This window comes from Scomber japonicus, chromosome 11 (assembly GCF_027409825.1).
Source record: "Scomber japonicus isolate fScoJap1 chromosome 11, fScoJap1.pri, whole genome shotgun sequence".
NCBI classification, from domain to species: domain Eukaryota; kingdom Metazoa; phylum Chordata; class Actinopteri; order Scombriformes; family Scombridae; genus Scomber; species Scomber japonicus.
The window spans coordinates 275,109-300,697 of record NC_070588.1 but is presented as its reverse complement, the minus strand read 5'-3'; the positions used below and the strand labels follow the sequence as shown (position 1 = coordinate 300,697).

Below are 25,589 nucleotides of genomic sequence, written 5' to 3'. Positions count from 1 at the left end.
CACCTCATTTTAAATATTTATAATAATTGAAATGAAATGTCACTAGTTTACAGAATACTATAGATTTTGTATTTAAAAAAGGATATAATCACTAATTTTGTATCTTGCAGATGTGCCTGGACCTCCGGTCAATCCAAGAGTCACAGACACAACTAAGACCAGTGCCACTCTGAACTGGGGAAAACCTCTTGATAATGGTGGACTTGAAGTCACTGGATACCTGATTGAACACAAGAAAGAAGGAACAGAAGAATGGGTTAAGGACACACCTTCATCTCCACTTAGGATCACAGAGTTTGTCGTTCCTGGGCTGGAAACTGGTTCAAAATACCACTTCAGAATTAGTGCTGTGAATGCTAAAGGAGCTGGTGAACCAGCTGAAACTCAGGAACTGGTTGAGATAGTGGAGCGTGCAGCTGAGCCTGATTTGGAGCTAGACATTGAGCTGAGGAGAACCCTTGTTGTCAGGGCTGGCTGTTCTATTCGCCTCTTTGTGCCAATCAAGGGACGTCCTACACCTACAGTCACCTGGACCAAGGACAGTGGTCCTGTTCCACGTGCTGTCATTGACAGTACTGAGTCATTTACAATGCTGATCATCCCTGAGAGTTCAAGGAATGATGCGGGTAAATATGAGCTTACCCTTGAAAACTCATCTGGAAAGAAGAGTGCCCCTATCAACGTGAGAGTTCTAGATTCACCTGGACCTCCACTTAACTTAAAACCAGTCAAGATTGACAAGGAAAGCATTTCTCTTAAGTGGGAGATGCCTCTCATTGATGGTGGAGCCAAGATCACAAATTACATAATTGAGAAGAGAGAATCAACTCGCAAGGCTTTTGCTACTGTTGTTAAAAATTGCCGGACAACTTCAGTCACAATCGCTGAACTAGGTGAAGGCTGTGAGTACTACTTCAGAGTATCTGCTGAGAATGAGTATGGCATTGGTGAGGCAGTTGAAACCACTGATCCAATACGTGCATCCCAGGCACCAACTCCTCCAGAGAGTATCATTCCTACTGATATCACTAAGAGCTCTGTGAGCCTGGCTTGGACCAAACCCAAACATGATGGTGGAAGCAGAATTACTGGATATGTCCTTGAGGCCCAGAAGAAGGGAACAGATCAGTGGGCCCACGTAACAACAGTCAAGACCATGGATTTCACAGTGAAGAATCTTAATGAGAATGAGGAGTACATTTTCCGTGTCATGGCTGTCAACCACTCAGGTAGAAGTGCTGCACGTGAGAGTAAAGCCATTGCTGTCAAGGACTCGACTTTCCTGCCCGAGTTTGACCTGCGTGGTGTCTGTCAGAAGACTGTTATTGCCAAGGCAGGAGATGACATCAAGGTTGAAATTCCAGTTATGGGACGACCTAGACCTACTATCTCTTGGCAGAAGGATGGCGCAGCCCTGAAGCTCACACAAAGAACCAATGTGGAAACCACTGCAGCTACTGCTATCCTTAGCATCAATGAATGCATACGAGGAGACAGTGGTGTATATACCATGACAGGAAAGAACATTGTTGGTTCTGTGACAGACAACATCATTGTCAAAGTACATGATGTTCCTGGGCCACCAAAAGGACCAATTACGATTCTGGAGATATCTCGTACCTATTGCATCTTTGCATGGGACACTCCTGAGAATGATGGAGGTGTTCCTATCACCAATTATGTGATTGAGATCAGAGACACCACTACCCAGACATGGATAGAGCTGTCTTCCACTATCATCCGTACCATGTTCAAAGCCATTCGTTTAACCACTGGATCAGAGTATCAGTTCAGAGTAAAGGCTAAGAATAGATATGGTGTTGGACCCCCCATCACCTCAGGGTCAGTGGTAGCTGCCTATCCTTTCAAAGCCCCTGGACCTCCTGGTACTCCTCATGTTGCTGCATTCACTAAGGACTCAATTACAATTGGCTGGAATGAACCGGTGTCTGACGGTGGAAATGAAGTAATTGGATATCATGTTGAGAGGAAAGAAAGAAACAGCATCATTTGGACTAAGATCAGCAAGAGTATTGTGAAAGGAAATATCTTCAAATCCAGCGGGCTGGAAGATGGAGTTGCCTATGAATTCCGTGTCATGGCTGAAAATCTGGCTGGAATTGGTAAACCTAGCAAAGCCTCAGAAGCAATACTGGCCTTGGACCCTGTAGACCCACCAGGTCAGCCCATTCCCATATTTGTCAACAACAATGTCATCACTATTGAGTGGACAAAGCCTGAGTATGACGGTGGCTTCAAAATCACTGGCTACACAGTGGAGAAGAGAGAACTTCCTGCTGGTCGCTGGATCAGAGCCAACTTTACAAACATTATTGAGACAACATTCACTGTCAGTGGGTTGACTCAAGATGCCTCCTATGAGTTCCGTGTCATAGCCAGAAACTCAGCAGGTGCAGTCAGTGTGCCTTCCGACCCCTCTGACCCAATTATCTGCAAAGATGACATTGTTGAGCCACGCATCAGGGTTGATGCCATCTTTAAGGATGTTGTTCTGCTTAAGGCAGGGGAGTCTTTCAAGCTTGGTGCTGACATCTCTGGTCAACCAACCCCATCCATGGTTTGGACCAAGAATGGAAAGGAGGTTGAGAATACAATGAAACTAAACATTAAGTTCACTGAACTGACAACCACACTGACCAACAAGGACTCTGTCAGATTGGATGGAGGAGAATTTGTTTTGACTGCCACTAATGTTGGTGGATTTTCTAAGCACATCTTTAAAGTTAGAGTACTTGACAGACCTGGACCACCAGTTGGGCCTCTTAATGTATCTGATGTCACAGCTGACCATTGTGTTCTGACATGGGCCCCACCTGAAGATGATGGTGGTGCCACAATTGAAGGATATGTTATTGAGAAGCGTGAGTCAAGCAGACTGGCTTGGACCAACGTGGCTTCAGATGTGCAGGTTACACAACAAAAGGTGACCAAGCTGCTCAAAGGAAATGAATATATCTTCAGAGTTATGGCAGTAAACAAATATGGGCATGGTGAGCCTCTTGATTCAGAACCTACCATTGCAGACAACCCATATGTGGTTCCTGATCCTCCACAGTCTCCTGAGGTGACAGCTGTCACTAAAGATTCAATGATTGTTATGTGGCAAGTACCTGCAAGTGACGGTGGAACCCCCATCACCAACTACAATATTGAAAGAAAAGACAAGATTGGCCTCCGCTGGGTCAAATGCAACAAGAGGAAAGTAAAAGATCTTCAGTTCAAGGCAGCAGGTCTTGTCTCTGGACATGAATACGAATTCAGAATACTTGCTGAGAATGCTGCTGGATTGAGTGCACCAAGTGTCCCCACTCCATTCTACAAGGCTTCTGATGCATTGTACAAGCCAGGGCCTCCATGCAACCCAAGAGTCTTGGACACTACCAAGTCTTCAGTTACTATTGCTTGGAACAAACCTGTGTACGATGGTGGCTCTGATATCACTGGCTACATTGTGGAGACCTGCATCCCATCTGAAAAGGAAGAGGATGAGGAGTGGACCATTGTGACACCCACACAAGGGCTCCTTGCCACCTCATTCACCATCATCAACCTAAAGGAGAACCAGGAGTACAAGATTAACATCAGTGCTGTCAATGGTGAAGGAATCGGAGAGGCAGCATCTGTACCTGGTAATCCCAAGGCAGAGGACAGGCTCCTACCACCTGAGATAGATTTGGATGCTGAACTCCTCAAAGTTATTAGCCTGAGAGCTTGTTGCTCACTTAGACTATTTGTGCCCATCAGAGGCAGACCAACTCCTCAGGCTAAATGGACCAAAGAGGATGGTGAGCACATTGAGAGGGCGACCATTGACAGCACATCATCATACACATCACTTGTAATTGAAAATGTCAACAGGTTTGACAGTGGAAAATATAACCTTACTGTTGAAAACAGCTCGGGCTCCAAGACAGTCACAGTTCAAGTCAGAGTGCTTGACACACCAAGTGCCCCACAGAATCTGAAGATTTCTGCTGTAACAAAGGAATCTGTCTCTCTGACCTGGGATCCACCAGTGAATCATGGAGGAGTTAAGATTAAGAACTACATTGTTGAAAAGCGAGAGTCCACAAGGAAAGCATATGCCACTGTTAGTTCTATGTGCCATCACACCAACTTTACAGTTGACCAACTCCTTGAAGGATGCAACTATTACTTCAGAGTGTTAGCTGAGAATGAATATGGCATTGGCCTACCCATTGAGACTGGTGAATCAGTTAAAGTGTCTGAGAAACCACAGCCACCTGGCAAAGTCACTCTTAAGGATGTAACAAAAAACAGTGTCACCCTCTGCTGGGAGAAGCCAGAGCATGATGGTGGTAGCAGAGTGGGCTGTTACGTTGTTGAAGTCCAGCCCAAAGGTGTTGACAAGTGGACCCAAGCTGTGATTGTGAAAGAAACAGAAGCTACTATTAGTGGGCTCAATGCAGGTGAAGAATACATGTTCCGTGTAGCAGCGAGAAATGAGAAGGGAACAAGTGACCCGCGTCAAATTGGTGTGCCTGTGATCGTTAAAGATCTTGTGATCGCACCAGTTGCCAAAATACTGTTCAACACATTCAGTGTGTTGGCAGGGGAAGACCTAACAGTAGAGGTCCCATATGTTGCACGTCCCAAAGCAGCTGTCTCCTGGGTAAAGGATGGTCAGCCTATGAAGAGAACTACCAGAGTAAACTTTGGAGCAACAGAAACATTGCTGAAGCTCACCATAAAAGAGGCTTCCAGAGATGATGTTGGACACTATCATATTACTCTCAGCAACACAGCAGGAGAGACAACAGCAGACATTGGCATTGTTGTTCTTGACAAACCTGGCCAACCAGGTGGTCCGGTTAAGGTGGAGAAAGTCACTTCTGACAGTGTAACCATCTCCTGGAAACGACCAGAGTATGATGGTGGATGCACAATCAAAAACTACATTGTGGAGAAGAGAGACACATCCACAACTAACTGGATGGTTGTTTCTCCTAACCTTGCAAGGACTAAAATCAAGGTAGGCAGGTTGAAGACTGGTTCTGAGTATCAGTTTAAAATCACAGCAGAAAACAGATATGGAAAAGGGCCAGCTCTTCAATCGGAGTGTATTACAGCTCAGTATCCATACAAGCTCCCAGGACCTCCAGGAACACCATCGATTGCAGCCAGCACCAAGGACAGCATGGTGGTAGCATGGAATGAACCTGTGAATGATGGTGGAAGCACTATCTTGGGCTACCATCTTGAGCGCAAAGAAAGAAATAGCATCCTCTGGGTCAAATTGAACAAGTCTCTTATTACTGACCAAACCTTCAAGACCACAGGCCTAGAACCAGGAATGGAGTATGAATACAGAGTTTATGCTGAAAACATTGTTGGAATAGGCAAAGTGAGCAAAGTGTCTGAAGGCCACATTGCTAGAGATCCTTGTGATCCTCCTGGCACCCCTGAGGCAACGAAGATTACTAAGGAGTCTGTGACCATCGTTTGGACCAAGCCTGAGTATGATGGTGGTGCCAAGGTTACAGGCTATATTGTGGAAAAGAAGGAGCTGCCCGAAGGTCGTTGGCTGAAGGCTAACTTTACTAATGTCATAGAGACAGAATATGTTGCAACAGGCCTTGTGCAGGACAATCAGTATGAGTTCCGTGTCATTGCCAGAAATGCTGCTGGTGTTTTCAGTCTCCCTTCTTACAGTACTGGTCCTATTACTGCCAAGGACGAGATTGAGCCACCACGCATCAGTATTGACCCACAATACACACAGTCTATTGTGATTAATGCTGGAGAAAACTTCAAGATTGATGGAGATGTTCACGGCAAACCATTGCCGTCTATCCACTGGATGAAGGGAGAACAGGAACTGGGAAACACTATTCATAGAGAAATTAAGAACACAGACACCAAAGCGTGTATCACTGTAAAGGAAGCTAAACTTTCCGATGGAGGCCAATACACTCTGCTGTTAAAAAATCCTGGAGGAGAGAAGGCCGTGCAGATCAAGGTGGTTGTTCTGGATAAACCTGGAGAACCACTTGGACCACTTGTTGTAACAGGAATCACAAAAGAACAATGCTGTCTTGCATGGAAAGCACCTCTAGAAGATGGTGGCAGCAAGATCTCTCACTACATTGTGGAGAGGAGAGAGTCAAGCAGATTAGTGTGGACTGTTGTTAACCCAAAAGTTGAGAATATTTGTCTAAAGGTTACTAAGCTCTTGGAAGGAAATGAGTACATTTTCAGAGTCCATGCTGTCAACCAGTTTGGTGTGGGTGCAGCACTTGAGTCTGCTGCTGTGATTATCAAAGATCCATACATGCTCCCTGGATCACCCAAGGGCTTAGAGATTTCAGATATTAAAAAGGATTCCATGGTGATCACCTGGGAGGCTCCCTCTGAAGATGGAGGCAGTCCTATCACTCAATATATCATTGAAAAACATGACAAAGATGGCATAAGATGGACCAGATGCAACAGGAAAGCAGTCACTGACTTGACCTTCAAGATCACTGGACTCCTGGAAAGCCATACTTATGAATTCAGAGTTGCAGCTGAGAATGCTGTTGGTGTTGGAGAACCAAGCCCCCCAACTGTTTTCTACAAAGCTCTTGATCCTATCTTTAAGCCTGGTCCACCACAGAATCCAAAAGTTACTGACACAACAAAAACATCAGTATTCCTGTCATGGGGCAAGCCAGTCTGTGACGGTGGCTGTGAAGTTCAGGGATACATTGTTGAGTGCTGCACTACCACAGAGTCAGCTGTACCAGCTGAGGCTCCTGTTGAAGCTGAAGAAGCACCTGCTATAGATGCACCTGCTGAGCAATGGATAATGTGCACACCACCAACAGGTGTCAAAAAGACCAAGTTCGAAGTTGTAAACCTGAAGGAAAACCAGGCATACAAGTTTAGAGTATGTGCTATCAACAAGGTTGGAATTGGTGAGAATGCTGATGTTTCCGGAGTTATTGTCACCCATGACAGAACTGAAGAGCCAGATCTTGATATTGACCCAGAACTGAGAAAGATTGTGACCATTAAAGCTGGAGCTTCACTTAGACTGTTTATTCCAATTAAAGGAAGGCCCACTCCAACCATCAAGTGGGACAAAGATGATGTTGCACTGAAAGAGACTGCTCAGATTGAGGTAACCAGTAGTTTCACAGCCCTTGTAATTGACAAGATGAGCAGAAATGATAGTGGAAAATACACTGTCACTGCAGAGAACTCAAGTGGAACCAAATCTGCATTTGTTGTTGTCCGTGTTCTTGACACACCCAGTGCTCCTGTTAACCTGAAAGTAAAAGAAATAACAAACCAGACAGTGACACTGGCATGGGAACCACCTCTGTTAGATGGTGGGTCGAAGATCAAGAACTACATTGTGGAGAAGAGAGAGAGCACACGCAAAACATATGCAGCTGTGGTAACAAATTGCCATGCTCTTTCTTGGAAGATAGAGCCACTCCAGGAGGGCTGCAGTTACTATTTCCGAGTCCTTGCTGAGAATGCTCATGGTGTTGGCCTGCCTGCAATAACTGTTGACCCTCTAAAGGTGTCAGAGGTGCCCCAGGCCCCCAAGAACTTGATTGTCACGGACCAAACTAAGACAAGTATCTCTTTGGCATGGGAGAAGCCAGAGTATGATGGTGGTAGTAGAGTCATGCAGTACCTGCTTGAGGTAATGGCTAAAGGCCAGGACAAGTGGTCTGGTGTTAACACATATAAGACAATGGAGACTACTGTTACTAAACTGAACCCAGGAGAAGAGTATCTATTCAGAGTTACAGCAATGAATGATAAGGGTAAGAGCGACCCCAGAGTCCTTGCTGGCCCAGTCATGACCAAGGACTTAGTCATTGAGCCAGATATTCGACCAGCTTTCAGCAACTACAGTGTACATGTGGGCAAAGACTTGAATGTTGTTGTTCCCATCTTTGGACGTCCTAAACCATCAGTATCATGGACAAAAGATGGTGCTCTTTTGAAGTTCACTACCAGAGTGAACATTTCCAGTACACTAACACATACAACACTGAGCATTAAGGAGGCAGCAGGTGACGATGGTGGCATGTACAGTATAAATGTAGCCAACTCAGCTGGAAAGAAGGACACAACAGTTGAAATTATTGTACTTGACAAGCCTGGGCCCCCATCCGGCCCAGTGAGGTTTGACGAAGTCACAACACAGACTGTAACTATTTCATGGGACCCACCAAAACACAACGGTGGTTGCCAGATTTCAAACTACATTGTGCAGAAGAGAGATACTACAACAACAACATGGGAGAATGTCAGCATTAATTGTGCCAGAACCAGCATAAAAGTGCCTAGGCTGAAGACTGGAGCTGAGTACCAATTCAGGATCATTGCTCAGAACCGCTATGGCAAGAGTCATGGTCTGGATTCATCTGCTGTGGTCGCTCAGTACCCATACAGAGAGCCCGGGCCACCAGGCACTCCTTTCATTGCTTCTCTCTCTAGAGATCACCAGATTGTTGAGTGGCACGAGCCTGTCTCCGATGGAGGCAGCCCTGTTCTTGGCTACCATATTGAAAGGAAAGAGAGGAATAGTATTCTCTGGGTCAAGATTAACAAGATGCTTATTCACGAGACTAATTTCAAGAGTCACCCCCTGGAAGAAGGTGTTGAATATGAATACAGGGTTTATGCTGAAAATATTGTTGGCATCGGCAGGTGCAGTAAGATCTCAGAGGGCTGCAGTGCCCGTGACCCATGCGATCCTCCTGGCACACCAGAGGCCATCCACGTGACAAAAGATACCATTGTCATTCAGTGGACTAAACCTGAGTATGATGGTGGCAGTAACATAACTGGCTACCTTGTGGAGAAGCGTGATCTGCCAGACGGCCGGTGGATAAGGGCTAACTTCACTAATGTGATTGAGACCAAGTTCACTGTCACCGGTTTGACTGAAAATGCACAGTATGACTTTAGAGTCATTGCTAAAAATGCTGTTGGCACCATTAGCAAGCCATCTTACAACAGTGGACCAATCATTGCAAGTGATCAGGTGGAAGCACCCAAATTCTCCATAGACCCTGCATTCACCAAGACCATTGTCATCAATGCTGGAGAGACATTCAAGCTAGACGCAGATGTCCGTGGCAAGCCACTTCCTACTATCCAGTGGTTCAAGGATGAACATCCAGTTGAGAATACACTCAGACTTCAGATCAAAAACTCAGAAAACCGTGCACTGATTATCATTAAGGACTCTGTCAGAATTGATGGTGGAACTTACACGCTCCAGCTTACAAATGTGGCTGGCACTGAAACTGTTCCATTCAAGGTTGTGGTACTGGACGTGCCTAGCCCATGTGAAGGACCTCTTCATGTAACTGGGGTTGCAGAGGATAGATGTACACTGGTATGGCGTGCTCCTCTACATGATGGAGGTAGTGCCATTACACGCTATATCATTGAAAGAAGAGAGACCAGTCGTCTAGCTTGGACTGTTGTTAATGACAAGTGTGACACCACATGCTACAAAGTCACCAAATTGCTGGAAGGCAATGAGTATATTTTCCGAGTCATGGCAGCTAACAGTTATGGTGTCAGTGAGCCACTGGAGTCTGGCGGAGTGATCATGAAGACTCCATTTGTTCCTCCTGGTCCACCTCACATTGATGATGTATCCAACATTGCCCATGATGGCATGACCGTCACTTGGTCTGCCCCCGACAGTGATGGTGGCAGTGAAATCACCAATTACATTATTGAAAAGAAGGATAGAACTGGAATTAAATGGACCAGATGCAACAGGCACAAGGTCACTGACCTTTCCTTTAGAGTTTCAGGCCTAACCACTGGCCACGAGTATGAGTTTAGAGTGGGTGCTGAGAATGTAGTTGGTGTGGGAGAGCCAAGCCTTCCAAGTCCATTCTACAGGGCCTGTGATCCTAAGTACAAACCTGGGTCCCCAGCACATGTGCATGTAATTGACTCCACAAAGAGCTCTATTACAGTTTCATGGGGTAAGCCTCTATTTGATGGTGGCAGCACCATTCAAGGATATATTGTTGAAGTCTGCAAGGCTGAAGAGGAGGAATGGACCATGGTAACTCCCCCCACTGGCCTGCGCGTCAACAAATATGAAATTACCAAACTTACAGAGGGTCAGGAGTACAAGATCCAGGTGTGTGCTCTGAACAAACTGGGAGTTGGTGAGCCAGCTGCTCTCTCGGGAACAGCTAAACCAGAAGAAAGAGTCGAACCACCAGAGATCCACTTGGACTCTGAGCTGAGGAAGGGTATCATTGTGAAGGCTGGAGGGTCTGTTAGAATCCATATTCCATTCAAGGGTAGGCCAACCCCTGAGATTAAATGGACTAAAGATGAGGGAGACCTGACTGAAAAGGCACTGGTTGAGAAAGCTCATAACTTCACGCAGCTGTCTATTGACTCATGTGACAGGAGCAACTCAGGAAAATACACTCTGAGCCTAACCAACAGCAGTGGTTCTGTGTCAGAGTTTGTTGCTGTTAAAGTTTTGGATACACCTGGGGCCCCACAAAACCTTGTGGTTAAAGATGTCAAAAAGGACTCTGTCACTCTTGTATGGGATGCACCACTGGTTGATGGAGGTTCCAAAATTAAGAACTATGTTATCGACAAACGCGAATCAACCCGAAAGGTATATGCGAATGTGTCTACCAAATGCACCAAGACAACATTCAAAGTAGAGAACCTTATTGAAGGTGCTATGTACTACTTCAAAGTCATGGCTGAGAATGAATATGGAGTTGGTCAGGGTGTTGAAACAAAGACAGCTTCCAAGGCCTCTGAGGTCCCTCTACCTGTTGGAAAAGTCTTCCTCACTGATGTCACTAAAACCACTGCCTCACTGGCTTGGGAGAAACCTGAGCATGATGGCGGCAGCAGAATTGGTGGCTACCTAATTGAGATGTTGCCCAAGGGCACAGATAAGTGGGGAGTTGCAACAAATACAAAGACATGTGAGGGCACTGTCACAGGCCTCACAAGTGGAACAGAATACCTTTTCCGTATCCTTGCTTACAATGAGAAGGGAAAGAGTGAGCCAAAGGCACTTGTTGCACCTGTTATTGCCAGTGAGATGAGCATTGAGCCAAGTCTAAAGATTCAATTCAACACTTATAGTGTATTAGCTGGAAAGGATCTTAAATTGGAATTCCCTGTGCATGGCAGGCCCAAACCGAGAGTCACCTGGACCAAGGATGGTCAGGCTCTGAAGGTGACATCCAGAGTCAATGTGTTTAATACTAAAACATCAACTGGAATTCAGATTACTGAGGCATGCAAAGAGGACTTAGGCAAATACAGCATTACAGCAACCAATACTGCTGGCACAATCACTGAGGAGGTGGGTGTCATTATTCTTGATAAACCTGGTCCATCAACAGGTCCAGTTAAGGTTGTTGAAGTGAGCAATACCTTTGTCCATCTCTCTTGGGAGCCCCCAGTGTACACAGGTGGATGCCAGGTAAAGAACTACATAGTGGAAAAAAGAGACACCACCACCCAAACATGGCAATCAGTCACCACACAACTTGCCAGAACAGCTTTCAAAGTCACCAAGTTGAAGACTGGTGCAGAGTACCAGTTCAGAATCATAGCTGAAAACAGATATGGAAAGGGTATGCCTCTGGATTCCAAGGCCATTACTGTTCAGTATCCATACAAACCACCAGGGCCTCCTGGAACACCAAATATCAAATCTGCAACAAAGGAGATGATGATCATTCAATGGAATGAGCCAGTTAATGATGGTGGAAGTCAAGTAATTGGCTACCACCTGGAAAGCAAGGAGAGAAGCAGCATCCTGTGGATCAAACTGAACAAGACTCTTATCACTGATACAGAGTTCAAGACCTGCAATCTTGAGGAGGGTATTGGATACGAATTTAGAGTGTATGCTGAGAATATTGTTGGAATTGGCAGATGCAGTAAAGTGTCCGAGTCCTTTGTTGCTCGTGACCCATGTGATCCCCCTAGTGCTCCTGAAGCTATAACTATTACTAAGAATCTAATCAAGATTCGGTGGACCAAGCCTCAGTATGATGGTGGCAGCAAGGTAAATGGCTATATTGTGGAGAGGAAAGATCTTTCCTCCCCTGAGGGGCGTTGGGTAAGAATTAATTTCACTAATATAATTGAGACTGAATATTCCATCACTGGTCTGACAGAGAATGAACAGTATGAATTCAGAGTTATTGCTAGAAATGCAGCTGGAGTCTTCAGTGAGCCATCTGACAGCTCAGGACCTATTACGGCTACTGATGAAATTGAACCACCAAGGGCCTCAATGGATCCCAAATACAAGGATGTCATTGTTGTCAGTGCTGGGGAAAACTTGCTTCTTTATGCAGACATCCATGGCAAACCAGTTCCAGATGTTGTCTGGCTAAAGGAGGGCAAGCAAATGGATAAAGCCCTGCGCATTGAAGTGAAAACTACACACAAACATGCGGCCATGACCATTAAGGATGTAACCAAGCTTGACAGTGGCCACTATGACCTTGTCCTGAAAAATCTGGGTGGTACAAAAATGTTCCCCATCACTGTAAAAGTCCTTGACAAACCAGGTAAACCTACTGGACCCATGAAGGCGACAGGTGTTATGGCTGACAGGTGCACCCTTTCCTGGACTGCGCCAGCTCTGGATGGTGGGGCTAGTATCACTCACTATATTTTGGAGAAGAGAGAAACTAGCAGATTGTCCTGGATGGTGGCTGCACCCAATATCAACGGTCTGTTCTTTAAATTAACAAACTTGCTCCCTGGAAATGAATATATTTTCAGAGTAAGGGCTGTCAACAAGTATGGTGTTGGTGATTATCTCGAGAGTGAACCTATCATTGCACGCAATCCTTATAAGCCACCTAGTGCTCCCGGAACTCCAGAGGCAAGTCATATCAAAAAGGACTCTATGGTTTTGTCATGGACTGCTCCAGAACAGACGGGTGGAGCTGACATTGAAGGCTACCACCTTGAAAAACGTGACAAAGATGGTGTGAGATGGACAAAGTGTAACAGACAAAAACTGACTGAAACCCACTTCAAGGTCACTGGTCTGATGACAGATCACTTCTATGAGTTCCGTGTTGCTGCTGAGAATGAGGCTGGAATGGGAGACCTCAGTGAATTATCCCTGTTCTGCAGAGCCTGTGATGCCACAACACCACCTGGACCTCCACACCATCCTAAGGTGGCAGACTACACAAAGTCTTGTGTGTCTCTAACCTGGGGTAAACCTGACTTTGATGGTGGTGCCTACATTAAGGGCTACATTGTTGAAATGAGGGAGTATACACCAGTACCAGAGGAGGAGGAGGAGGAGGAGGACACAGAAGTAGCACCAGCAGTAGACGCACCAGTTGAAAAGGAATGGGCCATGTGCACTCCACCCACTGGCATTCAAGCTACTAAACTCACTATTACAGACCTGAAGGAGGGTGAAGAGTATCAGTTCCGTGTCTGTGCCATCAACTCTGAGGGAGTGGGAGAGGCTGCTAATGTGCATGGCACTGTAGTCACATCTGACAGGTTGGAAGCACCCGAGATCGAGCTGGATGCTGATCTCAGAAAGGTGGTATCTGTCCGTGCTGGTGGAACTCTGCGTTTGTTTGTCACCATCAGAGGACGGCCTGAACCTACTGTGAAATGGGAGAAGGTTGACGGTGCACTTACAGAGCGTGCTGCTACTGACACTACCAGTTCATACACTATGCTGGTCATTGACAATGTTAACCGCTTTGACAGCGGCAAATACTCACTGACATTGGAAAATGGCAGTGGTACAAAATCTGCCATCGTTGCAGTGAGAATTCTGGATACACCAAGTGCACCACAAAACTTTGCTGTGAAGGAACTCAAGAAGGACTCAGCGACTCTTGCCTGGGACACTCCACTCACAGATGGTGGTTCCAAAATCACAAACTACATTGTGGAGAAAAGAGAGTCTGTCAGAAAGGCCTTTACTACTGTAACCAGCAACTGCACAGCTAACTCATTCAAGATTGAAGAGCTACCTGAGGGTGGCACCTTCTATTTCAGAGTATGTGCTGTTAATGTATATGGCCAAGGACAGATGGTAGAAACTAAAGAAATCAAAATATCTGAGGTACCTCTGCCACCAAGCAAGGTTACTGTTGTGGATGTGACAAAGACCAGTGTGTCACTGGCATGGGTAAAACCTGCTCATGATGGTGGAAGTAAAATAATGTGCTACAATGTAGAATTTATGCCAAAGACTGGTGATAAATGGGGAACAGCATGCACAGTCAAGGTGCCTGAGGCAACTGTTCCTAATCTGACTCCTAATGAAACATATTTATTCAGAGTTGTTGCAATCAATGAGAAGGGAAAGAGTGAGCCAAAAGATCTTGGCTTGCCTGTGGTTGCAAAGGATATTGCAATTGAGCCATCTATGCACTTACTGTTCAACACATACAGTGTGAAGGCTGGAGATGACCTCACTCTTGAGGTCCCAGTAAGAGGCAGGCCTAAGCCTGTTGTGTCCTGGAAGAAGGATTCCCTTCCTTTGAAGCAAACATCATCAGTGACCATCTTAAACACTGCAACCTCAGCCAAAATTATAATTAAAGAAGCAAAGAGAGAGCATGTTGGCAATTATGAGATCACTCTGGCCAACACAGGAGGAACAGTCACTTCACAAATTGGAGTTGTTGTCCTTGATAAACCAAGTGCACCTAACAGCATTAAGGTGGATGCTGTGACCTCAGACAGCATCACACTGTCCTGGTCTCCACCAGACTATGATGGTGGCTGCTCCATCAGTAACTATATTGTGGAGAAGCGAGACACAAACACACAAGAATGGCAGTTGGTAGCAAGCAATGTTGCCAGAACATCTTTCAAGGCTGGCCGTCTGACACAGGGATCAGAGTACCAGTTCCGTATCTATGCAGTTAACCGTTATGGAAAGAGTACACATCTGGATTCACCTGGAATTACCGCTCAGTACAACTTTAAACAACCTGGACCTCCTTCCACACCTATAGTGAAGTTGGCCACCAAGTCTTACATGTTGGTGACATGGAATGAGCCAGTCAATGATGGTGGTAGTCCTGTTCTGGGTTACCATCTGGAGAGGAAGGAACGTGCTAGCATTCTTTGGACAAAGATGAACAGAGGAATGATAAAAGATACTGAATACAAAGTCATTGGAATTGACGAGGGTATGATGTATGAATACCGTGTCTATGCTGAAAATATTGCTGGTATCGGTAAATGCAGCAAAGCCTGTGAAGCTGTTGCAGCCAGAGATCCATGTGATCCCCCAGGCACACCTGTAGTCAAAGCTGTTACCAGAACATCTGTCTCCTTGTCCTGGAGTAAACCAGAGTATGATGGTGGAGCCAAGGTTTCTGGCTACATCATCGAATTCAGAGACCTTCCTGAAGGACGCTGGACAAGGTGCAACTTCACCAATGTAGCTGAGACCCACTATAATGTGACAAGTCTTACAGAGAACAACCAGTATGACTTCCGTGTTATTGCAAAGAATGCAGCAGGATGTTTCAGTGATCCATCTGACAACACTGGCCCCATCACTGTGAAAGATGATGTGGATCCACCACGCATCATGATGGATGTCAAGTTCAGAGAAACTGTGAGTGTGAAAGCAGGAGAAACTTTGAAGATTAATGCTGACTTCGCTGGACGCCCTTCTCCTGTCATTTCCTGGACCAAGGATGGTAAGGAGATCGAGCGCAGAGCTAGAATCCAGATTGTTTCCACAGATACCAGCACCGCCGTCACTGTGAAGGATTGCATCAGAAGAGATTCTGGAAAGTACGCTCTGACTGTACAGAATATTGGCGGAACAGTTACGATGCCAATTAACTGTGTGATTCTGGATAAGCCCGGGCCCTCTGCAGGACCTCTGCAAATCACAGGTCTCACAGCTGAGCATTGCACTCTGTCATGGGGACCACCACAGGAGACTGGTGGTGCTGAGATCACACATTATGTTGTTGAGAAGCGTGACACCAGCCGCTTGGCATGGACACTAGTGAAGACAGGCATTACAAAAACATACTTCAAGGTCACAGGACTAATTAAGGGAGATGAATATATCTTCAGGGTTTTGGCTGTCAACAAGTATGGAGTTGGTGAGGCCCTGGACAGTGATGCTATAAAAGTTACAGATCCATACACTTTTGCCACAGCTCCCACTGGTGTGGATGTCACTGACCTAACTGGAGATTCAATGACCCTTACCTGGTGCAAACCAGCCAATGATGGAGGCAGTCCCATAACTGGATATGTGATTGAGCGCCGTGAAAAGACAGGTATGCATTGGGTTCGAGTGAACAGAGGTCCAGTTGTTGAATGCACCACTGTAGCAACGAAACTACGCAAGGGTTGTGAGTATGACTTCAGAGTCTATGCTGAAAATGCTGCTGGTCTTAGTCCTCCAAGTGAACCATCTGCATCATTTAGAACAATGGAACCTCTGGTTGTTCCTTCTTGCCCAACTAAACCAAAGATTGTCAATTCAACTACGGACAGTGTGACCATAGTCTGGAAACCACCCACAGATGATGGTGGTGCCCCTATCCTTGGATATAGTGTGGAATACAGAGACTACATTTACAAACCAGAACCAGAGGTTGATGAGGAGGAGGAGGAATATGAAGAAGAAGAAGAGGAAGAAGAATCACCTGAAGAACTAGCAAGATGGGTGGAGGCTGTTCCTCTTACCAAGAGTTTGGAGTTCACAGTCATTGGACTAAAGACAGATGCAGAATATGAATTCTGTGTCAAGGCAATAAATAAAGTTGGACACAGTGTGCGTAGCTCATATTCAGATGCAGGTGTTGCCATGGACAGAACTTCAGAACCCTCATTTGATGTTGACATTGAGATGCGCAAAGTACTTGTTGTCAAACATGGAACAGCATTTACACTCAATGTACCATTCAAGGGCAAACCTGTTCCATCAGTGGCATGGGCCAAAGAGGACGTTGATCTAAAGGTTAGGGGAATGATTGAATCGACAGAATCCAGCACTAAACTGACAATTGATAAATCAACTAGACATGACTCTGGAGAATATTGTGTAACTATTGAATCACCTTTGGGAAAAGCAACATTACCCATGGTCGTCAAGGTGCTCGACTCTCCTGGACCCCCTGTCAATGTTAAAGTTTCAGCAGTGACCAGGGATTCTGCAACCCTTACTTGGGAAGCTCCCGAGAATGATGGTGGTGATGCAGTGAAGGCTTACCATGTTGAAAAACGTGAAGCCAGTAAGAAGGCCTGGGTGACTGTGACCAGCAACTGCCATGCACTAACTTACAAGGTAGAAAACTTGCAGGAAGGAGCCATGTATTACTTCAGAGTCATTGGAGAAAATGAGCAAGGTGTGGGCGTCCCTCAAGAGGCCAAGGCTGGCACAAAGATTACAGGTATGTGTTAGTTTTATATTTTACATTAGTTTTAATTTTTTATTTCATTTTTAAGTTTTGTTTGGTTTCAGTTAGTTTCAAAAGTGTGTTTGCTCATTTCAGTTTAGTTTTTATTAGTTTCAGTATTAGTTTGATTTGTTATTATAATATGGGGGATATTTGTCAGGGGCAAGATTTAAGAAGTTCATAATAGCTATTACATTATTATTATATAATACAAATAATTTTTCACATCTACTTTTAGTTTTTAGTTAAGTTTTAATTGCACATCACCTTGATGTGAACTGTTTTCCCCCTGCTACCTTTTATAATTTCCACAAATTGTGCTTGATAAAATTCCCTACTGTGTGTTACAGAGGTACCAAGTCCACCCATGAAATTTGGAGTTGCAAATGTTACTAAGGACAGCGTTACAATTGCCTGGACAAGACCCGAATATGATGGAGGAAGCAGAGTCAAGGGTTATGTTATTGATGCCATTGAGAAGGGACAGACCAAATGGGTGAAGTGTGCAACTGTGAGAACTACGAATCACACCATAAAGAGCCTGAGGGAGGGTGCAGAATACTTCTTCAGAGTCCGTGCTGAGAACCATGCTGGACTAAGTGAACCGAAGGAGATGATTGTACCTGTTATCGTCAAAGAAATACACGGTAATATCGCTTTACTACTAGATTTTAGTATCCATTATTTGATTGATTTTTTGCAGTCTCAACAACAACGAACAAGAAAACTGCTGAGACTGAATTGTAAAAGTTAGAACTATTTCTGTAAGCCCTTTCTGTAAAAAAAGTTTTTTGATGGATTTAAAAAGAAACATTTCTTTATTTATTTTTATTATTCTGTGGAAAGGTGGATTCATTATTTTTAAGATGACATTACTTATCATTTTTCTGCTTTTTTCTTCTGAACAGAGGCTCCAGAGTTTGATCTGAAGAACTACCCCAAGAATACAGTTTATGTGAGAGCAGGATCCAACCTGACCTTTGAGATTCCTCTCACCGGCAGGCCTATGCCTAAAGTGACTATGTCCAAGAATAATGTTGTCATCAAGGGGTCCAAGAGGCTGCTGACTGAAGTAACACCAGACACATTAATCATCACCCTGAATGAAAGCATGGCAAGCGATGCCGGCAAATATGAAATCACTGCCTCAAATGCTGGAGGTACCGCCAAGATCTTTATTATCTTCGTTGTACTAGACAGACCCGGACCTCCTACTGGACCAGTTGAGGTTGGAGAGGTTGGAGAGACCACAGTGTGCCTGAAATGGGGTCCTCCAGAGTATGTTGGCGGCAGTCCTGTAACCAACTATATTGTTCTAAAACGTGAAACTAGCACTCCTTCCTGGGCAGAGGTGTCCACTAGCATTGCTAGAAACGCAATTAAGGTGACTAAGCTGTCCAAGGGAGAGGAGTATCAGTTCAGGATAAAGGCTGAGAATCGCAACGGCATCAGTGACCACATTGACACCAAGCCAATCACAATAAAGCTTCCATATAGTAAGTAGTATTAATTATTTTATGTTTGTGGTTTACAAATTGACATTACATGTTGGGGTAAATAATCTTGCTGTCTAGCATTAATTATTCATTTTCAGTGACGAGTTACATGGATTATGAATCCTTCTGAATAAACACTAACATTAAAGTTACTCTATCCATTACAGCTATCCCTGGACCTCCATCCACACCATGGGTCACCTTTGTATCTAGAGAGAGCCTAACGGTGTGCTGGAATGAGCCAGTCACTGACGGTGGAAACCCCGTGTTTGGATATCATCTCCAGATGAAGGAAAGGAGCAGCATCCTCTGGCAGAAAATCAATAAGACAGCAATCCCAGGAAATCAGTGGAGGGTCACCAACATCTGCGCAGGTCTCATTTACGAGTTTAAGGTGGCAGCTGAAAATGCTGCTGGTATTGGAAAGATTAGCAAGACATCAGAGGAGGTGCTGGCTATTGATGCCTGTGGTAAGTGCTTTTGAACTGGATCTCTTTCTTCAATTTGTCTAAAAAGGTGACATCAATCAATCAATCAATCAATCAATCAATCTTTATTTATATAGCGCCAAATTACATGTATGAATGTTTGATCTGAGTTGTATGGAGTACATTAGCCTTAAAGATTTAGTTATTATCTCCTTATTTAATAGTGATTTTTCATCTTTATCACTTTATTACTGCAGAGCCCCCAGCAAGTGTTCAAGTCACAGAAGTCACCAAGAACTCAGTCAGCCTGGCCTGGCAGAGGCCTCCATATGATGGAGGCAGCAAGATTACTGGCTACAGCGTGGAAAGGAGGGATGCTCCCGATGGCAGATGGGTGAAGGCCAACTTCACAAACATCATTGAAATGGGCTTTACTGTATCTGGACTGAACCAGGATGAGTCTTATGAGTTCAGAGTGTACGCCAAGAATGCTGTTGGGTCTGTCAGCAACCCATCTTTTATTGTTGGCCCAGTCACTTGCGTTGATGCATGTGGTGAGTTGCATTCTATCTACATTATTTATATTAATCAGCACAAGTAATTGCTCATGTCCATCTTGATAGAAGTTGGTGGACTGTATGTTATGTTGCATTTTTTCAATAAACCAAACCCCAAAATATCTTGTGTCTCACAGGTGCTCCAGCTATTGACCTTCCTCCAGAGTATCTGGATGTGGTTCAGTACAAGGCTGGAGCTACAATTAAACTCGGAGTAGGAATCATTGCCAAGCCTCTGCCAAGCATTGAGTGGCTCAAGGATGGAAAGGAACTTGTGGTAACCTCAACTGTTAGTGTTGAAAGCACAACTGACTCTTCTGCTGTCCTGATCAAGGATGCATCTCGCTTTGACACAGGCTCATATGATATTAAGATCAAGAATGTTTTGGGCTCAGCATCTGCAACCATCCGGATTGAAATCCTAGGTATGAAGAAATTCTTGCCACACTCCTTCATTTTTATGTAATTCTAAATTCTTAATCAGTTTGGTATTTTCTGTTAATATTCTCCAACTTTTTATCTCCCTGCAGATAAACCTGGACCCCCAACTGGCAACATTAATTTCATCTCCATTACAGCAGAAAAGATGGTCTTCAACTGGGAGCCTGTGCCTGAGGGTGACCAGGGAGGTTCCAAGGTGACCCACTACATTGTCGAGAAGCGCGAAACCAGCCGAGTGGTCTGGTCAACAGTTTCAGAGAGGCATGAGCAGACCCACATTGCTGTTAGCAAGTTAGTGCGAGGAAATGAGTATGTGTTCCGCGTCAGAGGTGTTAATAAGTTTGGAGCTGGAGAGCCACTGGATTCGGAGCCAGTCATCGCAAAGAATGCCTTTGGTAAGCTTTGGGCTGTAGAGCTCTATGAATATGATTATAAAAATACAAGTACATCATATGGATTAATATAAATTAGATTTTATAATCTAACTATATTTGTCTATTATCAGAAGATAATGTACAAATTTGTATCAAGATTGTTACGATTTTACCACTTGCATTTCCACTTTTTAAAAACATTTTTATAGTAACTCCCGGGCAGCCTCGAACCCCAGAGGTGAACACCACCACCAAGACCACCATGGTGGTAGAATGGGACAAACCAGGTGTAGATGGAGGCAGCCCCGTTACAGGCTACTACCTGGAAAAACGTGATAAGAAGAGCTTGCGTTGGATAAGAGTTTACAAAGACCCTGTTACTGACATCAAACAGACTGTCTACCACCTGACAGAAGGAAACGAGTATCAATATCGTGTCTGTGCTATTAACAAGGCCGGAGAAGGACCATTCTCTGAAGCATCGGACCTCTACAAGGCTGCTGATCCAGTTGGTAAGTGGCCTTTCAGTGACCTCAGTTGAGGACAATGAAGACAGACAAATGCATCTATTACCTAACAAATCCATTCTACTTATAGATACACCAGATGAGCCTTGCAAGCTGAAGGTGGTGGATTCCACTAAAACATCCATCACCTTGGGTTGGTCCAAGCCAGAATGGGATGGAGGCAGTGAGGTCACCAGCTATATGGTGGAGAAACTTATTGAGGGAGAGGAAGAATGGACCATGATTACCTCGAAGGGAGAGGTGAAGACTACAGAGTACACAGTTCATCACCTAAAGCCAGATGTCAACTACTTCTTCAGAGTGTCGGCCGTCAACTGTGCTGGCCGTGGAGAGCCTCTTGAGATGACGGAGCCTGTGCAGGCCAAAGATATTCTCGGTAAACCAATCTTTGATGTTGAAAATGTGAAGTGTGTTCAGTTTACAACACCAATGCCTTGGTTTGTTTGTTTGTATAATGTGACCTTGTATATTTTTGATGATTTTCACAGAGGAGGCCCAGATTGACTCAGATGTGGCCATGAGAACTCACTACATTGTGAAGGCTGGCAAGGATGTGGAGCTGTCTGTTCCTCTGAAGGGCAGACCGGCTCCTTCTGCTTCCTGGAGCAAGGGAGAGGAATGCATTGACCACAAACCTGAGTATGAGTTCCACGACTCAGACACTACTACAGTCCTTGTGATGCGAAACGTGACCAGGAATGATACCGGAAAGTACACAGTCAAGATTGAGAATGGTGTGGGAGAGCCCAAGACACTGACCCTGTCCATGAAGGTCCAAGACACTCCAGCTCAGTGCAGGAACCTGGAACTGAAGGACGTGACCCGTGGAAAGGTCACTCTCTGCTGGGAGCCTCCACTCCTTGATGGTGGTGCTGAAATCACAAACTATATTGTTGAAAAGAGAGACTCCTCCAAGAGATCCTACTCTGCAGTGACAAGCAAATGCACAGAGACAACATACACCATTGAAGATCTCTCAGAGAAGACATCCTTCTTCTTCCGTGTATTAGCTGAGAATGAGAATGGAGTCGGTGATCCATGTGAAACACATGAGCCAGTGAAGGCTACAGAGACTCCAGGACCAGTCAAGGAGGTGTCTATGAAGGATTCATCCAAGACCTCTGTCACTCTGCAGTGGCTGAAGCCTGATTATGATGGTGGCAGCATTATCTCTGATTATGTTATTGAGAAGAAGGTAGAGAAGGAAGAGGAATGGTCACTGGGAGGATCCAGCAAACTATGTGAGTTTGAGGTCAAGAAACTCAAGGAGCACTCAAACATGCTCTTCAGAGTTGCCGCCAGGAATGAAAAGGGACATGGCGACTTTGTTGAGATTGGGCCTATCAAGGTGGTTGACTACATTATCACACCTGAAGCAAGCCTTGCAGACTATCCAAATGGCAGAATCAAGGTTCGCCTTGGTCACAATGTGCACATTGAGCTGCCATACAAAGGTAAACCCAGACCTTCAGTTAAGTGGTTGAAGGACAATCTGCCTCTGAAGGAAAGTGACCAAATCCGCTTCAAGAAGACAGAAAACAAGGCCACTCTAATGATCAAGAATGTGAAGAAGGAGCACGAGGGTAAATATACTCTTACCCTCGACAACATGGTCAACAGGAGATCCTTCCACATCCATGTTGTAACACTAGGACCACCATCAAAGCCTGTTGGACCTATCATCTTGGATGAGGTGAGAGCTGAGAGCATCATGATCTCCTGGGAAGAACCTAATGATGATGGTGGTGGAGATATCAACTGCTACTCCGTGGAGAAGCGTGACACCTCCCAAAATGACTGGAAGATGGCATGCTCCAGTGTAGAAGGAACTCAGTTCAGGGTGCCCAACCTGATAAAGGGTGCTCAGTACCAATTCAGAGTGTTTGCTGAGAACAGGTATGGTGTCAGTGAACCTTTGGTATCACAGATGGTAGTTGCCAAGCACCAGTTCAGGCCTCCAGGCCCACCAGGCAAACCTGTTGTGTACAATGTCACCAATGATGGCATGACTATCAGGTGGGAGCTGCCCATCTATGATGGTGGTACCCCTATCCAGGGCTATCATGTGGAGAAGAAGGAGAAGAACAGCATCACATGGCAAAAGGTGAATACTATGCTGGTCAAAGAAACAGAATACAGGATCTTGGAATTGATTGAAGGCCTTGAGTACTCCTTCAGAGTCTACGCCCAGAATGATGCTGGCTTCAGCAGAATGAGTGATGAAAGCAAGTCCACCATGGCTGTCAGTCCTGTTGGTGAGTTTTGATTCACGCTGTGATTTTCTGTTATTATAATAAGTTTAGCCAAATCAATTTTGTTCTAAAAACCAGACTAACATATGGTTGAAAAGAAGCAAAGATGTTTATGTTTATTTTATTTAAGAATGGACAATGCACATTAATTAACATGAGCACTTGGGTCCATTATGTAAATGTGCCAGACTTTTTATCCTAAGTTCCTGCTAGATTGATGGCATATAACAAAACAGAAGAAGGAGCACATCAGAAAAGACAAAGTCACATAAACACAGACAAATAGCAAAACAGTGACATAACCACTCATCCAGATTGTGACAGCATGTTTGATTGACCGGTAAACATTGTTTTATTGATTTGAAGAAAGACTGAATGTATATCTCATGTATTTCAGATCCTCCTGGCCAGCCCGACTACACTGATGTGACTATTGATTCAATAAGTCTTAAATGGGATCCACCAAAACGTGATGGAGGTAGCAAGATTACTGGCTACACCATTGAGAAACGCCAAGGACATGGCCGCTGGTTCAAAGCCAACTTGACCGACGTGCACGACAGCCAATACACTGTCAGTGGTTTGACAGCAAATGAGCGCTATGAGTTCAGAGTGACTGCCAGGAATGCCATTGGTGTTGTCAGCCCTCCATCCAACTCCTCTGGATTGATTGTGGTTAGAAGTGAGAATGGTGAGTAATGACAGGACAACCAGAGTGTATCTGCTCATAAACAGGGGCCTGTTTGTTTGCTTGTTTGTTGGTAAATGATCAAACTGCTCTACATTAAAATATATGGGTTGAGTGCAAATCATAGTTCTCATTGTTAACGCTTAGTAAAGCTACATACTGTAAGCTAATGCATCCCTCTTTCCTCCAAATCAGCTGCTCCTCATATTGAGTTTGGCCCAGAGTACTTCGAGGGTTTGACAGTCAAGGCAGGAGACAACATCAAACTGAAGGCAACTATTTCTGGACGCCCTGTTCCTAAGGTCGTCTGGCACAGGGATGGTGTGTTGGTTACCAAAAAGATGATGGATATTATCAACGTAGCTGGATCCAGCACCTTGTTTGTCAGGGATGCTGACCGTACTCACCGTGGCCTCTACACTGTGGAGGCTACCAACGGCTCTGGAAGCAAGAAGGAGAACATCCTTGTTCAAGTCCAAGGTATGCAGTTTGTGTTATACCTTAAATTAAATGTTAGTCATTTCATTTCTTTATTTTATTCTTTATTTTAGCACAGCAGTATATATTACTAATCTTATGCCAAGATAAAAGCTGTTTGAATTTTCTTCATCCAGGTTTGTTTTACACTTACAAGAAAGAATACAATTAAAATAAATAATAAGATATACCAGTAGGCAAACTTTAAGAACTTTATACAGCTTGGGAGAGGTACAGTGTGTATGTAGGTGTCTATATAGGAAAAGTGATAGTGAGAGTGTGAGGAGTCTCTTGGTGTGTGGTATAGTAACTTTGTTTTACTTTTCTCAAACACCTATGTGATGCAGACACGCCTGGAGAGCCAGTAGGACCCATCACTTTCAGCAACATCTCCGAGGGCAGGTGCACTCTGTCTTGGACTGCACCTGAGAATGACGGCTGCTCTGAGATTTCACATTACATTGTTGAGAAGCGTGAGACTGCCAAGATCTCCTGGGCTTTAGTGTCTGATGAGTGTGAAGAGTGCACTTTCAATGCAACAAAGCTCATCACGACCAATGAGTACCAGTTCAGGGTCTCTGCTGTCAATAAGTTTGGAGTTGGCAGACCTTTGGAATCCAGCCCCATCATTGCACAGATGCAATACAGTGAGTTAAATTTTGGAAAAGCAGTTTTATTTATCATTATTGCAGATAAAAGAAAAGGCATGACTATAATAATTTATGTTCTATTGCTATATGAACTAAATTTTAACAAAAGGGGAACATTATTAAAGAGAGGACACAATACCAGACCTCTTGTAGACCAATAATCAGACATTTTGACCATCATTTTTGGCATTGTAATGCCTTTATACAAGACATTTTTACTGCATTTTATCTCAACCCCCTTTTCCAAGTATTTATTGT

General features: G+C 44.6%; 1 protein-coding gene across 1 annotated transcript in view; it reads left to right on the top strand.

Annotated features, from left to right (window-relative positions):
- LOC128368282 (titin-like) overlaps positions 1-25,589 on the top strand; it is a 170,523-nt gene that overhangs the window by 121,970 nt on the left and 22,964 nt on the right. Inside the window, exons 210-222 of the mRNA XM_053329071.1 lie at positions 111-17,435; positions 17,792-18,088; positions 18,350-18,937; positions 19,105-19,407; positions 19,623-19,919; positions 20,060-20,347; positions 20,453-20,758; positions 20,947-21,249; positions 21,335-21,640; positions 21,753-23,519; positions 23,914-24,207; positions 24,400-24,684; positions 25,029-25,328. Coding sequence (XP_053185046.1) covers positions 111-17,435; positions 17,792-18,088; positions 18,350-18,937; positions 19,105-19,407; positions 19,623-19,919; positions 20,060-20,347; positions 20,453-20,758; positions 20,947-21,249; positions 21,335-21,640; positions 21,753-23,519; positions 23,914-24,207; positions 24,400-24,684; positions 25,029-25,328 — 22,659 coding nt within the window. The remainder of the gene's footprint in view (positions 1-110; positions 17,436-17,791; positions 18,089-18,349; positions 18,938-19,104; positions 19,408-19,622; positions 19,920-20,059; positions 20,348-20,452; positions 20,759-20,946; positions 21,250-21,334; positions 21,641-21,752; positions 23,520-23,913; positions 24,208-24,399; positions 24,685-25,028; positions 25,329-25,589) is intronic.